Source organism: Trachemys scripta, chromosome 14, assembly GCF_013100865.1.
Source record: "Trachemys scripta elegans isolate TJP31775 chromosome 14, CAS_Tse_1.0, whole genome shotgun sequence".
Taxonomy (NCBI): Eukaryota; Metazoa; Chordata; order Testudines; family Emydidae; genus Trachemys; species Trachemys scripta.
In genome coordinates, this window is record NC_048311.1 from 32,783,822 (window position 1) to 32,800,751 (window position 16,930).

A 16,930-nucleotide genomic window follows, 5' to 3' on the forward strand; every position below is an offset into this window, starting at 1 on the left:
TGAGATTTAAACCGTTATCAAGTTCTTTGTTCAAGGATCCCCCCCACCCCATTCTTGGATTCTCCTCTCCCCCAGTTATCAGCCCACCTGCTGAGACCTTCAAAGGTTTTGATACCTGTATTGTTGAAATCTGAGCTTCAATTATGGTTGTTGGTTGCTTTATAGGGAAGAGGTCAGAATATTTAGCACAACTACAAAAAGAGCTTTCAAAATAAATTCTTTGATTTCTGCTTTTCTGATGTTGCAAATCACACAGAAGCCTACCTGGCTGAACCAACATTGGGGGTGGGTGTGGGTGGTGGGAAATCAATTTAGGGCAGTGGTCCCACATTTTTTCTGTCATGCCCCCCCCCCGCATAATGGGAATCTGTCTGCAGCCTGAGGCTGGGGTGCTGGGAGCAGAGGCCAGAGCAGGGCTGGATGGCACTTCCTCCCCACCCTCCATGGAGCATGACCCCTGCACCGCCATGCCCCCCTGAACATTTCTCTGTGTCCTCCTGGGGGGTGCTCCCCACAGTTTGGGGAGCACTGATTTAGGGGGAGCATTGATATTCAGCAAGTCAATAAAAGTGATCCCAGAAACGGATAGTGTTTTCAGACTCAACTGTACTAGACTCAGATTTAAGCTTCGTTACCCAAAGCAACTGTGCTTCAAAACAAAGAGACAGACCGATATTGAGCAATCAGCTAATGCAACGTATTAAATAGCGATAACCAGGACAGAAGATCATCAATACACAAGTCAACAACTAGCCACACTGGGAGTTGCTTGTAGGTGCCAACACCATAACGTGCAAGCAGAGCTTTTCCCATTGAAAATCATATGATGCTTCCGCCACTTAGCTACATTAATCTTCAGAGTCCCTCCCTCACCCACTAAATACTCTAGTGAAGGAAGCAAGCATGACAGGAGAGCTCACACTTCAGCTGGAACATTCAGACAGGCAGGTGATTGCTCAGGCAAGGATTAGCTCGGTCCTGGCATCCAAGCTGTTCAGAGAGAAGGGGCTTTACCAGCTCTGCTTTGGGCTCATTTGGAAGTGAACACTGACACGTCCACTTTAGTGGAGTCCTGCGAGCAAGCCTGTCTGTGTCTGCTTGATCAAGCCTCACCTCAAATCCCTATTCTTCCCAGAGAGAAAACATACAACTTCCCACATACAAGATAAACAGCAAAACAAAGTCTGAATGCCTGATCCGGATTAGCCACTGATCTTTCCCTTTGTGAAAGGGAGAATAAAAGCAGGAGTTCGCCAGAAGAATCACAGGTGAGATGAGGGATATTTGTTTGGCCTCAATTCCATTAGCCAATCTGACATAGCGGGCAACTCTTAAGCCATTTCAAAGATTAGATTCATCATGGCCTTGCTCTGCCACACGGTATGCCAGAAACCAAACAGCTTCAGGAGTCTTATTTGTCTAGTCCTGGACACATCCTAGTTAGACGTGGAAAGGATGTGCTGGAGGGTCTTGGAAGGCTGAGATAGTGGAGGTGGGGGTGGAGGGAATGGAACGGGAAGAAGTCAAACACATTTTGAGCCTATTCACAGAGCAGCCACTAGTCCTATCCTCCTGGGGCACGGACTTAAGCTTCAGTTTAATTTCAGGACAAAATGACAAAACGGCTGTAATTCAGCAAACCAAGAAACGGCACAGAAGAGCAATTACACTTCCTGCAGTTCTAAATACGAGAACAGAGAACACTGCATAGGTTCTGAATCCTGGCTGTTTAAACAGTCACTTGTGTTTAAGTGATACGATAACTTAAATCTAGGAGTCCTCAAGTTTTTTTTTTTTTTTTTTTTTTTTTTTAAATGGAATAGAATGACTTTTCTGTAACTGCCAGGATATTTTTCCAACAGCAACTTCTCTCACTACAAAACAAACTCATCTGCAACACACGTGCCTTCAGACACTGGCTCAGTGAAGCATGGCTCCACCTTACTAGAGTCTCTAGAAGTGCATCCTCAAAGCCCCAAGTTGGTTGGTTTTAGAAGACAACAACCACACAGACAGTGCTAAGTCAGGGTATAAAACACCCCAAAAACTCAGAAGTTGGCAACATCTGAGCCAAATGCCAATTCCTCTGCCAAGAAGCAAGTGGTTCTCTAGTTGAAATAAGCAGAGTTGTCAGAGATCAGATATTTGTGGAACTAGACTGGACGTCTGTGTGACATCAGTAGCTGTTCAGCAGAGAATTCAGAGCTGCCAATAAAGCGGGGATTCTTCACTTCCAATGCTGGCAAGTTTTTCCATCCTCTGTACCCCCGGCAAGAGGTTTCCTCCTCAAACCAGCTGCTCTTTAGATACAGGAAGTCAGTCGAGATCAGCTGAAGAGGAAAAAGAAAACACAGACGATGGTGGAGCTCCACTCCTGAGCATGGCAAGCCCTTGTGCTAAGCCAACACAAGAAACAAGAGTGGAAGAGTTCTGGGTGGGGACAAGGCCCAGACCCAGGATGACTACACCTGGCATGCAGCCCACATGAAACTGCTGTAGGGCTGTGTTACATGGTTCCACTCCACATACTAAATCAAAAGCTATGCCACTTCCTATTGCCAAGCCACATCCTCACACCAGACCTCTGCTATCCGAGGAACAAGACATTTCCATTCCTCCACACGCGATTCTCCACAGGGTGCTGTACGTTGTCCTTCTCCCAGGGCTCGCTGGATTTCAACATTTATCCCAAGTTTTCCAGTGAGCATTTATGGCAAGAGTCCACTTGAGCCTATGGCAGTTCGGGCATCCTGGGCCAGCAAAGGGGCTTAGCTGTTTTGCTAATGCTGCCCAAAAATCATGCTTTCAAATCCACCGTAAAGAAAAGGGGGAAAGAGTTTTAAGAGTGGCCCAAAAGAGTTTGCTCTTTTTTTGCTTTTTTTCTTTTGAGGACATGAAGCCCCAACAAACTGAGCAGCACAGCACAGAGATAAATCAGCACCACTTGGTCAAATTCGGCAATGCCAACTTTTTATTTTAATCCAGAAAAACCCAGCAATCCAGCAGTTTTCACAGCTCTTTTTAAGCTTAAAAACCATTGTAAGGTTTTTCCAAAGAGATAAGCTCTTCCTAAACTCCTACTGTAGAAAGATTAAGTGCTTGAAAGATTGATCCGGTTTCTTTCCCTTTACCCAAAACAAGTCATGCTAACAGAACTAACCTACATCTCTCCTACTTTGTGTCAAGAACATCAAAGGCTGAGTTAAGGGAGCGTCTGTGAATAGTCACCCTCTCTCTCTCTCTCGTATGGCTGAGAGGTGCAGATGAAGGAGGAGAAGAGGAGAATTCATTTTAGCTAACTTGGAGGTGTACATCATAGGTGGGGGAATCCCTGCAAAAATAAGGACAATGCAGTCTCTAGGTGCTTAGATGACTCAGAGGAGATAAAGGAGCAGTGGCAGGATTTTAGTTCTCTTTGTCCATACGGGCAACATTCGTGAGCAAGCAATAGCTAATTGCTAATCTTGGTGCCTTGGATTTTCCTGCATCTAAAGATATCCTTGCCCACTGGTCTACCATTCCTTCTCTTTCAGCTGGCAATTGAGAAATATGTTGCAAGGAAGCAGATATTCAGAAGTGATTTAAAAATCTTTAAATTAAAAGTTCATTTGCTCATCAAATCTTCAAGCAGGATAAGCTAGTAAACAGGACTTCTCTGCATGTTTTATTATATCAATACACTTTAGATTGGCTTTTAAAATTGGCTTTGTAAACAATCTCAGGTGGATACAAGAATGTGTGCTAGAACTCAGGGTGCTGGGGGTGTGGCAGCACCCCTGGGCTTCAAGTGGTTTCCAACATACACAGGGTTCACAGTTTTGTTAAATGGCTCTCAGCGGCCCCACTATCAAAACGGCACTGGATAAATGATGCCTTAGGACAGATTAGTAAAAATTCAATACGCAGCATTTTAAACAAGCACAAGAATTATTTCTGGAAGCTTGAGATAAGAATGCTGATAAACACTTCCAGTTTTTCCCTTCAGTGATCTTTCTGCTCCACGCTGCTAACAGAATAACTCCCTCACCGAGTTTTAGTACAATTACAAAGTGTAGTCTCCCCTATATAACCTTCATTCTAATTAGCTGGTGAGTACTTCACATCTGCTTTTCAGTACAGAGAACTTCAATAAACCCAGGCTGAGGAGTTGTTACCTATGTTTAGGTCAGCTTAGGTAAAAAGAGAACATTTAGGAAGTATGATCTCATTCAAATAACCTTTGGGTAACTCTGATCCCAGGGGCAACATGGCTGCTGAAAGTTTTGCATTTGAGACAGGAGCTAGCAAGTCATCTGGCCGGTGGGTTAATTTTGCCTAACAGGAATGTGCCATTGATGCTGTATTTACTTCATAGCCGTGGCTAGAACTAACCGAGAGAGACAAGCAGAAAGAGCATTTTAAGCCAGAAGGTGTTTACAGATCCATGGATTAATTGCTTGCTTAAACTTGCACTGCTCCCAGATGTGTTGCAGGTGAGGCTTGAATCGGAGGTCAGTGACTTCCGCAAGAAATTAACTCATGCTATGAATACAGTCTTTAACCCTCTAAGCAACCCACCCCGTCAATACACCTTGTGCCACAATTCAGGTTCGATGTCCATTGCTGTCAATAGAAAGTGCAATAAAAACCTCACCGCACCAAGTCTCAGAGTCTGGGTCGATTGACTCAGGTTCACAGGGCTCAGGACTAAAAATTGCAGCATAGATGTTTGGGCTTGAGATGGAGCCTTGACTGAAACCCTGTGAGGAGGGTGGGTCTCCGAGCCCAGGCTCCAGCCCAAGTGTCTACCCTGCACTGTTTAGCCTATCCCTCCCCCAGCCCAAACCTGAGTCAGCTGACCTGGGCCTGCCATGGGCATGCTGCAGGTCTTTTACTGCAACGTAGGACATACCCAGGAGAGTAATTCCTGATGCTCTGCATATGTCAGCAATGCCTTCTCAGAACTCTTTGTGGGATACATTGAAATGAAATATTATCCCCCATTTATCCCTGCCTGGAAATCCTGAAGCTTTAGCCTTTTAAAATGTGCATATAAAACAAAACAAAATAAAACACACCAAAGAAAACCACACTCCTCTCCAAGACACAAACTGCTGTGCACGGCTGTTCTTGAGAGAAGAGTGAGAGTCTCTCTGCCTAGGGTCTCAAATGCAGCAGTCTCAGGAGGGTGCAATCAAAATCTGATTAGAAAGCGGTATGCAGTTTTCAAGTATGCTTGAATCAAAAGTCACTATTTAGGTAAGTTTTTTGCTGTCTAACAAAAAACGCCTCCAGCGTGTACAAGCTGTCGTACCAAGGGAGTGGAGGGGGAGAAATGGATAGGAATTTAAAGCCAGGAGGCTACAGAAAATATTTCAGCAGAATGCGATCCAGAGGGAGATGTGTCCGACACTGGAAATTCACTGATCAGAGAAGAGTCAATCTCAGTCAATTCAAGGAGACAGAATTAATGAATGCACTGGCTGAATGGTTAAGGTGCTGGACTAAAAGGCTACTTCCAATTACCCTGCTGCAGAATGGGTATCCGATCCCATCAGGTTAGAGCAGTCTAAGGTGGTTGGACGGGATGCTGGGCAAAGGATTCCATCGTTTGCCGCTGGCTGTGAAACTGACTTGGGTCTGCCCAATGAGCCCAATTGACTTCGGACTCTTATACAATGCTTTTCATCAGTAGATCTCAATGCACTTTGCAAAATTGAACATCATTTGCCAGTTTAGAGAGAGCAGAGAAAAGTGAAGTGATTTGCCCAGGATCTAATGGCTAACTGAAGAGCCAGGTCTCCCAATTACCAGTCCCATGTTCTATCTTCTGGACCATGCTGCCTCCTTCTCTCCCTAAGGGTGCTCAGCTCATGTGAGACAGGAAAACAGGGAGCCATTATCGAAGGGGCTTCCGCGTTTGGGCTGCCACTGGGAAGTGATGTGTGAAGGGCAAAACAACATCCTATCTAGGGTAAGAATAGTAAGAGGCCAATATGGTTCCAGCAGGGGCTCTTTAAATGACCTGAAAAATCAAAAAGGAATCCTATGAGTGGAAACATGGACCAATTGCTAAGGAGGAGTACAAAAGAACAGCACAAGCATATAGGGATAAGACCAGAAAGGCTAAGGTACAAGAGAAGTTACACCTAGCAAGGCACACAAAAGGCAATATGAAGGGGGTCTACAAATACGTTAGGAGCAAGAGAAAGCCAAAGGGTCCTCTACCTAGCGAGGAAGAAGAGCTACACATGGAGGACATCAAGGAGAAGTATTTAATGCCTGATTTGCTTCAGAGTTAATTGTGACCAGATATTCAGCGCAAGTATTAACAACAAGAGGGGAGGAACACAAGCCAAAATAGGGAAAGAACAGGTGAAAGATGCATTCAAGTTGGCAGGGCTTGATGAAATCCACCATATGATACTTAAGGAACTATCTGAAGCGATCATGAAACCATTAGCAACCATCTTTGAGAACTCTTGGAGGAGGAGTGAGGTCCCCGAGTACAGGAGAAGGGCAAACACAGTATTTATCTTTAGAAAGGGGAACAAAGAGGATCTGGGGAATTACAGACCAGTCAGCCTAACTTCCATATCTGGAAAGATACTGGAACAAAATTATTCAACAATCAATTTGTGAACCCCTAGAGAATAATAGGATTAGAAGGAGTAGCCAACATGGAACTGTCAAGAATAAAACATGCCAAACCAACCTAATTTTCTTCTTTGACTGGGTTACTGATCTAGTGGGGGGGGGGGGGGGGGAAGAGAGAGAGAGGCAGTAGATGTGATATACCTTGATTTTAGTAAGGCTTCTGACAGTCCCACATGAGACACTAATAAGCAAGCTAGGGAAATGTGTCCAGCTGAAATTACTATAAGGTGGGTGTACATCTGGTTAACAGACCAACCTCAAAGAGCAGTTATCAGTGGTTCGCTGTCCAACTAGGAGGCCATATCTAGTGGCATGCACAGGGGTCTGTCCTGGGTCCGGTACTGTTCAATATTTTCATTAATGACTTGGATAATAGAGTGGAGCATATGCTTATAAAATTTATGGATGACACGAAGCTGGGAGGGGTTGCAAGTACCTTGGGAGGACAGGATTAGCATTCAAAACAACCTTGACAAATTGGAGAACTGATCTGAAATTAACAAGATGAAATTCAATAAAGTACAAAGGACTACACTAAAAAAAAAAATATCAAATGCACAACTACAAGATGGGGAATAACCAGCTAGGTGTTCGTACTGCAAGAAGGATCTGGGAGTTATAGTGGGTCACAAATTGCATAGGAGTCACCAATATGATGGAGGTGTGAAAAAGGCTAATATTCTGGGGTGCATTAAGCAGAGGGTCGTTTGTTAGACACAAGAGGTAACTATCCTGCCGTACTCAGCACTGGGAGGCCTCAGCTGTAGTACTGTGTCCAGTTCAGGGTACCACGCTTCAAGAAAGATAGACAAATTGGAAAGTGTTCAGAGGAGAGCAACAAAAGTGAAAAAAGGTTTAGAAAACCGGATCTATGAGACCAAGTTACAAAAATGGGCATCTTTAGTATTGAGAAAAGATGACTGGGGGGCAGCGGGGGAGATATTTGATAACAGTTTTCATATATGTCCTTGTCCACTGAAGGCAGGACATTGCTTAATCTGTAGCAAGGGAGATTTAGGTTAAATATTAGGAAAAACTTTCTAACCATGAAGAAAGCCAAGCTCCACAATAGGCTTTCAAGGGAGGTTGTGGAATCCCCATCACTTTAAGAACCAGTTGGACAAACACTTGTCAGGTATGGTCTAGGTATACCATACTCGGTATACAGGCAACTGGACTAGACGACTGCTCGGGGTTCCTCCCAGCCCCACATTTCTATGCTCCTATGAATTTAGCAAGCAATGGAGTACTCCGTAAGGCCCATTTCAGTCAGTACCACGGAGGGTATTGACAGCATCCTACCTGCAGCTCCTTGTCTGAGTACTTCTGAGGGTTTTTGCTCCCTTGGCTCTTCTTCCGAAGTTTTTTCAGCTCTGCCTGGCACTTCTCTAGCGCGTCCCCTTTGCTCCTTTGCTCAGTCTGGTATTTCTTCAACGCAGCCTGAATATAAAACAGGGGGAAGCTCTGAACAGCTGAAACAATGGCTCAGCAGATCAGCTGAGGTTTTCTGCTCCTAATGAGCACGGTTTACATTCTCCTTGTAGCAAAGGCCTCCACAACCTCATTCCTGAGGCAAGAGGCATGTTTTAGAACACTCGCATGTTTAAAAGGCAACTGTGCAGCCATCCTCTGGGAGACGAGGGAACACCAGATTCCCAATGACCCAGAAAGCAGAAATATCAGCACGTTGGTGGTTTCACGGTGGACTACCAATTAAGAAAAAAAAGGATCGCTCTCCTCTTTAAAAACAGCAGTCACTAGCAGCAATGAGAGAGAGACTGCATGCTCAGAGCCGGGAGCGCAGGATGACTGGAAAGCACCTGCATATTCTGGACACTACCACAATGCAAAGAAATAGTCATTCATAATTAGTATCAGTCCATGTACATTATACAGAAAAGGTTAAGTGCAGCCATCACAGGATTGAGATGGTTGAAGCCCACAGGTTTTAGAGCACTGGAGTATTTTTTGCTAAAAATCTGCAACATGGTGAGGGGCTGGTCTTCAACTCCTGCAACTGTATTCAGGATTACATGAAGGTAAATCGGATCCCAAACAAGCAGAGTCAAGGTGGAACACTTGCACCCCCATATTGACTAGGAGAAGCTTGGAATGCTGGTGGAGAAGGCAGCGGCAAAGAGAAAGTCAAAAGAAGAGCTGGGAACATGCTCGTGTTGTTTGATATATTAAACTAAAAAAGAGTTCTGATTTACTTACACTTAGATACCTGGAATCCAGTTCTACTTTCTGCTCCAGTTGCGTCAGTAGCTCGTTGTGAAAAGACTTCAGCTTGAAGACAAAAAAGTACATATTCTAGCAAACACTGACCTGGCCTTGAATCCAAATACAAAGGGAGAGCATGAGTGTGCGACGCAGAGGACAGTTTCATGAGGAAGAGACGAGGAGCTGTCTGCAAAGTAGGATGTATGCAGGCAACAGAAAGCTGATGGAGAGCAGTGGATGAAACAAGACAGAGCGTGAAGACAGACAGATAGTGGATACACCATAGAAAGAGGCACATTAACATTAGGGCAGCCAATTGGCTATGGAAAAACAGGTGTATAATTGGCTACATAAAGGAAGAGAGGCTGATGGTCTGAGAGAAAGGGATGGAAGCCCATATGGTGAAAGACCCAATAGGAGAGGCTGGATATCAGCAGGATAACAACCAAGTTTTAGATAAAGTCAGTCTATGTGGATAGGAAACTGAAACCCATTTTGTTCCCTGATCTCAACACTGGAGGACTTTGATGCTAACTGGCTCTGCGTGAAGCAGATTTGTTGAATAGCTGGCTCTTTTGTCCAGACAATACCATTTGCACAAGTGCTCTCTAGACATCCTAATTTTTTTTTGATCCTCCCTGTACAATTTATTCTTTTATTCAGTCAGGGTTTGCCAAGTGAGGTTTTTACTCATAGCTAAATGCTTGGCGATTATTTCACGCATCCCCTCTGTGCAGTACTGTGGTTGCATTTCCACACTGAAATGCAGCTAAAGGCCAACAAATTGCTGAGACACCTGCTGTTCCCCCTATGTATTTGGCCCATCCAGACTCCTCTAGAGAACATGTCTGCAAGCTGTACAGTACTTACCATCTCTTCCAACTGATTTTGAATCTGCCTGTGAACTTCTGCCATCTGGAAGAGAACATCCCCTAGAAAGACAAGAAACAGAAGGAGAGGGTTTTAAAGACACTCAGCTCTCTGTAGACCTCACGCACACCGATGCAGCTGGGGAGGATGGGGGCATTTGTCTCAACAAGATTGAAGGAATGAGAGATCAGACTAAGTGCTCTGCAGTTTGAGTTTACAGAATAAGCTCATTGCTCTTGGGCATTCATGGAGTGTGTTTACATCAGATGCTCATTTAAGTCTCAAGCATGCAGATGTTTAGCTAGGAGGTTTGGAAACCTACCTGCTGCCTCTTCTGATTATGCAACGCAATAAAAGGAAGGGGGAAAAGGAAGCAGCAGCAGCAGGAGCAGAGCACCCTGGAACCCTGCATACGTGCGACCTGTCCATACCGGAAGAGTCTCCCCACACTGGAAGCATAGTTCTGCTTGCTACAGCCAGCACGATGAGCACACGCCCGCTAGTGCAATCCCATTCCGGAGTCAGCACTGAACCTGTTCCCCAGCATGGCACTAGAGGGTGCTGTGGAGCTGAAAGTTCTAGCGTTTGGATAAGTCAGGATACAGAGACCCCCACCACTCGTGGTCATTAGGGATCCCCTCGACACTTACTCCAGGTGTATGGTCATTAGCCCTGGTGTCCTGGCCAAAGTTCAGACTGGACAATTCTATTCCGCATCCCTTTCCCCCCCAGTGTAGTTCAACAGGGAAGTTCTTCCTCACTTTCAAAGACTGGAGCATACAGTAGGGGTGACAGAATGGGTGCTGCATTCTCCCCCAGCCGAGAATGCACTGCAGTGGGGAGTAACCCACTCCCTTCTTTCTATAGCCAGGCACGGGTTTTCTGAAGTACTCGAAGATCCCTCAGGATAAGGGGCAATATGCCAGCCCCCCGTGGACGCGTTGGCGACAGAATAAAAGGAACACCTGCGAGAGCCAGTCTCTACTATAAAAAAAATATGGAACAGATGTAATTTGAGGAGAGGAGTTTCTTCAGTCCTAGAAGCAGATGAGGTCTGGTCAGAGGAACATACCACCTGGGAACGAAAATACCAATTCACAGAAATCCAGCAGCATCAAGGGCAGCAAGTAAGAGCCTATGTAATGGGCCTGGAGAGGCTGCTCAAAGCCCCATGATGCAAAGGTGGCACAGCTACCGTTAAGGAAAAACTGAGGGGGAAAGAAAAAAAAAAAAACAAACACACACCACACACACACCCCACACCCCCAAGTGCAGGAACAGTAGCCATAGTTACAGCAACTAATCCCAGCTCAGCCCTGCGTTTCTCACGGCAAGCATAGCCATTTTGAACCGGAGGAGCGATGCAGTTAGGAACTATTTTACTTTAATTCCTCTCAGCTGTCACCCCTCTCCAGCCCCTTCCTGCTCCAGAGGACAGGACGGCCACTCTGGGCTCTCCCACCGCTTGGCAGTGGCAGCTCTGTGGGGACCCACCTGAATGCAGGTGAATGGAGTCTCTCCTCTGACAGGAGTTCTCTGAGCTTCCAGCCTCTTGTATTTTACAGGGCAAGTGTCAGGGTCCCACTGAACTCACCCTGGCCACAGCGCTACTCAAGACAACACGCTGCTGACACTCAGGGCTGCCAAACGTCTCTTTCTGGATTATAACCCCCCTCCCAATACACAGTGCTGGGAATCGCACGTGGCAACAACGGATGTTCCAAATAACCCCGCAGGCCGATGGAGTCTCTTTCACGCAGCATTGGTTAATTCTGCTCTGCTCAGCACCTCACAGCCAGGCTGCAAGTGTCTGTCTATTAAAAGGAATGTAACAAAAACAAAGAGTCCTCACTAAAGATCATTCCCTGCAGAGCACCTCTGAGCTCCCGGTGCAGTGACTGGCAGCACACGCCCTGTCTTATACAGGACCAACCTCAGACAGCGCAATAATGCCACAGAAGCGACATCAGAGTGGGAAGAGCAGGCACAATCTCATCTCACGGGCAACACACAGGTGCCCAAATTAAACATGCTAAAAAAGGGGCTAGGAACCACATAAGTGTTTAAGACAGAGGTCTGACTTAAACCCACAACAGGCTGCAATTATGGAATTAAGGCTACTGCTCTGGCCAGCCATTGGACTGGGCTAGGCTTGACAGGGGCGGAGACCCATGCATTTTGCGTATTGTACCCTGGTGTGCAGCAACATGAACTGGGGTGGGGGAGGAAGGCCTGGCTTTTGTGGGCTGAATTTATTTGCACTTCCTCTCAAAGCATTTTCCCAACATTAAAAAGTTACCACCACTGAGATCCAATCCCTTATGTTATTATCATCATCAAGTAGATGGTGGGTAACAATCTTATCTACTTATGGCTCGATTGGGTAGGATTATTTATAACTGCACCTTTGGGAGTTGGCAAAGCAGGCATCCAATGCTGATGTGCCGACAGGCATTAAGCAAAGCCGCAGGGACAGCTGAATTGGATCGGGGGAGTGGGTGGGAGAGGAAGCCCAGTTTGGATTCCCCCATTTGAAACTTCACAGGACTCTGGCGTTTTGGGGAAAGTAAGCTTGTCTACAACCTGGTTCTGAGTCATCATCTCAGCCCATGCTCTTCTCCACAGGTAGATGCAAGGATCAGAACCTAGAGAACACACACATGGGCTGTTCTAGCCAACGAGCCGGCAGAGCCTCACCACAAGGCACCTTGCAGAGCAGTGTAAAAGTTCAATAAGAAGCTAGGCAACCTTTAATGCTCTCACGGTCAGCTGTTCCCATCACAAATCTCTGCAATGAGTAGTTTCATGCATGAAAGGGAAGGTCTGGGCAGAAGGTTAACACTACAAAATCTACAGGAAATTGCTCTCCGGTTGAGAGGTGAAAGTTAAATGGTTCTCTCTATAGGGAGGCCAAGAAAAATGATGCAATGTTATAACTCAGCTGTGATTTCTTCCACTGACAATGCATGAATACGTGTATTTTTATCTTCAAAGCACTCTGCTAACACTAACCCTCACACAACCACCTCCATTTCACAGGGAGCCAGGCGATGTCTCCAACATCACAGGAGGAAGCGTTCACGTCAGAATCATAAGTGGAACTTGGGACTGTCTGGTTTACACCACGCCTTTTGCTGCATTGTGCGAGGGCGGATGTTCTCAAAGGGTGTACAAACGTTCAAACACCAACCTTTCAGAGAACCAGCGAGAACCGTCTCTGCTCCAAGAAGTTTGCAGTCTAATTCAGAAAGATGAAAGGGCCCATCCCAAGCACTAGAGGGAGAGGTAACACCACCTCCACCCCCTTGGACCTCTCAAGACACATACTTTAAACCCAAGCCTAGAGACTTCTCCTGGCAAAGATTTTAAATCTTGGTTTACAGTTTCCTTTCCACATCAAACTCTTTGCCCCTTGCTAGACCAATGCCCTCGGAGTACTGGCGAAAAGTCAGGACACGTGGCACAAAGGAGTAGCTCTCCTCACCCAACAGCAGCAGCATCACAGACCTGGGCAACATGCTAGACATTTATTCTACCAGAATGCGAGCCATTCCCAGCAGCTCCCCAATCCAGGGTTCCTCCAGCATGGCCACAGGGATACTAGCAGCAGATAAAATGCACTTCTAAACCTCAACTAGCCTCTCCGGGACTATAGGATGTCTTGGCGTGGTCTGAGTGCTCACCTTGAGCTACACAAGTCTATAAAAGCCACAACCCAAGTCATTTTATCTTAAAGCTACTGCTAAGATAAACAGGGCCCGGCAGCAGGGAAGGGTTAAAAATCCATGAATAAAACCTCAAGGAAATTCAAATTTAAGCATTTAAAACGGTCTAGGACATGGATTAGAATCTGCAACATCATACTAATCTAGGACATGACAGCACATCTTCCGCTGCTGAGAGTTCGGTGGATTTATGGCTTATACCCTGCTAGCATCCAAAGGCCCCGATCCAGATGCGTGCCCTGTTGCGCAGGGCTTTGCGTAAAGGGACGAGTTACTCCCAGGATCACTGGAATGACAAATGTGCAAAGGTCACTCCCACGTCCAGGGTTTCTGCACCACATAAAACGATGTTCGGAATGGAAACGCCAATGCAACCGTCACCTTGCAGTGAACTCGCAAGTGAGGAAAGCACGTGGGTTACACAATTAGTTACGCACGTTAATTAACTCTCAACCCCCCACTTGACGGGGGAAAAGCAGCTAGTAGCGAAGACTTGCCTGGGGCCACATGGCAGCAATGGGAGTTGAACTGTGGCTCTCGGTCATACGCTCCGAACACACCTCTCTAAGTCCAGCCCGGAGTCAGCTAGTAGCAATGTCATGGTTGCAAAGAATGTAAACAATGATTGGATATACAAAGCAAACCGGAATTGCTATTTCAGTCTACATCTGACTCACACGACCATTTTCAGAGAACTATAGGCACCATTGTGAGTCCACTGGGCTCTAAACCCACCACACCCAAGGAGAAACCTCTAAACAGGTTGTTTCACATGGCTTTCTGGGGCTGCTATCAGCCACAGTTTGCATGCTAACCTCATAGAGGGTGGAACAATAAGCACAGAGCTGCACCTCCCTTTGTGCGGAGAAGTTTCACCTTGAGGTTTTCCAGGCCTAGGGATGGTGTCCACTACCATTTCCCCTCCCCCCACCCCGGGCACAGACCCATTATGCATTTCAATCAAGTGGTGAAGTGCATCAGACCACGGAGTAACTCCAGTCGGACAGAGAATCTCAACCAGGCTGCCACTTGTTCTAAAATCCATGAACCGATCCAACCTGCCTTGTGATGGGAGTGAGAAGCCGTGCTGGAGCTGGGGAAGCAACCAAACATGTTCAAAAAGGCCGAAGGGCTCAAGACAGTTTGCCATTAACTCACTAGAGTTGCAAGATTCCTGCCAATAGAAGTCTGATCTCCTCTACCACTGGGGAGAAGCGTTGGCTCCTGCCCCAGAGTTCTCATGCCAAACCAACAGCGGTCAGCCTGACCGGGGATGCCACCCCAGAGAGAGGGAAGGGCCAAGAAGTGAAAAGCCAACCCTGCTGTGCAGTCAAAGTAGCGAAGGCCTTGCCTTCACTGCTAGAGAAAGGTTTGTGAGTTATCCAGAGGAAAAAACAGTGCAGAAGAGGCACTTCGGTTTTACCCTGAGGAGCAGTTACCAAGGGCAACCTCTGGAGGGGATTTAGGACAACTTACCTTGCAGTAAAACAAGTGCCTGGTCTTCACACCTCAAGATAGCTCACAGGCATTAGTTACCCTCAGGTAAACAAAACAATCCACCACCACCACCTTCTCTAGCAGCGAAGGTAAGGCCAAAGAGGGACACAGTTACCCCTTCTCCCCCGCCAGACTCATTTAGCATTGACATTACCAGAGTACTGAACTGACCGTGAACCTCTTGACATTCAGAGGAAAATGCAAGAACCACTTTAACCAGGCTTCCTATGTAGGGTGACCAGATGTCCCGATATTAGGGGTTGTGTCTTATATATGCAACTACACCACTCCACCCCTCAGGGGGTGGGGGGGGGGGGGAAGAGAGAAAGTGCCCCAATTTTTCACACTTGCTTTCTAGGTCACCCTATTCCCACAACAAAACCACATTAAAAAAAATAAAGCAGCGAGGTCTAGCGCTTGCTGACAGCGGGGAGGCCTGAACATATCAACATTCACATGTTGAGTACCCATCAAATGCTGAGACCATGCTGGAGGACCCCATACATACCAATTGTCCTCTGTAGTGTAGAATACACAAAGAAAAACAGCAGCTGACTTAGAGCTTACAGACTAAAAATAAGACAGGACACACTGAACAAAACAACACAAACAACACAAAAGTGTTCACTTCTGGATTTATCCCCCGAGTATAAACTCACTTTTTGGAAGCATCACAAAGCAATTCTAAACGCAGGAGAAGAGAGATCGCTACAAGTATGCTATACAGAGTAGGTACCTCCTGACCAAAGTGGAACACTAACAATGCTGATGAAACAACCCTTCTCTCTTCCAGTACACCCAGGGCTCTCCCGGTTTGGTTCAGAAGACAGGACACATGCAACTGATTAAGAAAGTTGACTCTAATTAAAAAGAAAAAAAAAGACTGCAATTAAATAAATTGGGTACAACTTCAAAACTAGGTCTTCATTACCCAACGCTACCTTAAATGGAACATCGACAGAGCAAGAGGTATCAGGAGAGGAATGATACTTGTTTTTAAAGCCACCACTAAGATGATCATCTTATGGCCAAAGACAAGCCTGAAATCCAGCATTTGGATCAACTGAAACCCACCTGAAAACCAAACTGGATTCTAGGGGAACAGGTTTGTATGGGGATATTTGTAGTCCTCATCTATGAGCAACTTGGCAGCAGTTTTATTTCACGCCTCACCCAAACAGAGTAAAGAAAACCACAGCTGTGGTAGTCCAAGGGGAATGCGATTCTTGGCCCGCCTGTGGGCAGCCAATCTTTCCTTCCTCTACATCGCCAGCATGGCAGGAAGTCAGGGAAATTTAGCTCTCTTAAATACGTCAAAACTTAAAGATGAAGCTGAACCAGAAAGGAGTGCTGGGAGGGCATGGCCATAAGACAGCCCGTGTTTTCCTATTTGTGCAGGAGGTACCCCCTCGTTACGGTTAACATGGATGGGGAGAAGCTCTGGACGCTAGAATACTACCAAGGGGAGTAAAAAACAAAAAGGCATTTTAAACAAACAGTTAAGAAATAAAACTGGTGACACCAGCAAAGCAGATGATTGCAAGATTGTGTGTCCTGAAACCCTAGATGAAGATCAATCAGATTTTCAATGGCTGGTTAGATGCCTTTAGCTAAATCCTTTGATGTCAAGCAAAAGGCATTCAAATCTAAGAAGAACGAATGGCAGTGCCTCAGAAGTAGGACAGCTTATGCAGCCAGAATTTTAGTGCTTAGAGAAGACAGACAAGCCCATGAAGAGACTTGTGCTTTTGTTTTCCCCAATGGGGCCAAAGAACAGCTCATTTCAGCGCTGCTTGTGTGGAGGGACTCTGGGCGTTGGTTGAATAAGGCTGTTCTGGCATCTTCAGGGGAAACAAATCATTGCTTATGCTGTGTACAGAGCTGTACTGAGGAAAGTTTAATGACCAGGGGTGAAATCCTGGCCCCATTGACGTCAGTAGCAGTTTTGCCATTGGACTTCAATCAGAGGCGGCTCTATG

General features: G+C 46.1%; 1 protein-coding gene across 5 annotated transcripts in view; it reads right to left on the bottom strand.

Moving 5' to 3' along the window:
* The window catches only part of BAIAP2 (BAR/IMD domain containing adaptor protein 2), an 82,818-nt gene that overhangs the window by 32,589 nt on the left and 33,299 nt on the right, over positions 1–16,930 (bottom strand). For all 5 annotated transcript variants that reach the window (XM_034789590.1, XM_034789594.1, XM_034789595.1 and 2 more), the window contains 3 exons: positions 9,730–9,791; positions 8,854–8,925; positions 7,939–8,076 (listed from right to left, as the gene is read on the bottom strand). In XM_034789590.1, coding sequence (XP_034645481.1) covers positions 7,939–8,076; positions 8,854–8,925; positions 9,730–9,791 — 272 coding nt within the window. The remainder of the gene's footprint in view (positions 1–7,938; positions 8,077–8,853; positions 8,926–9,729; positions 9,792–16,930) is intronic.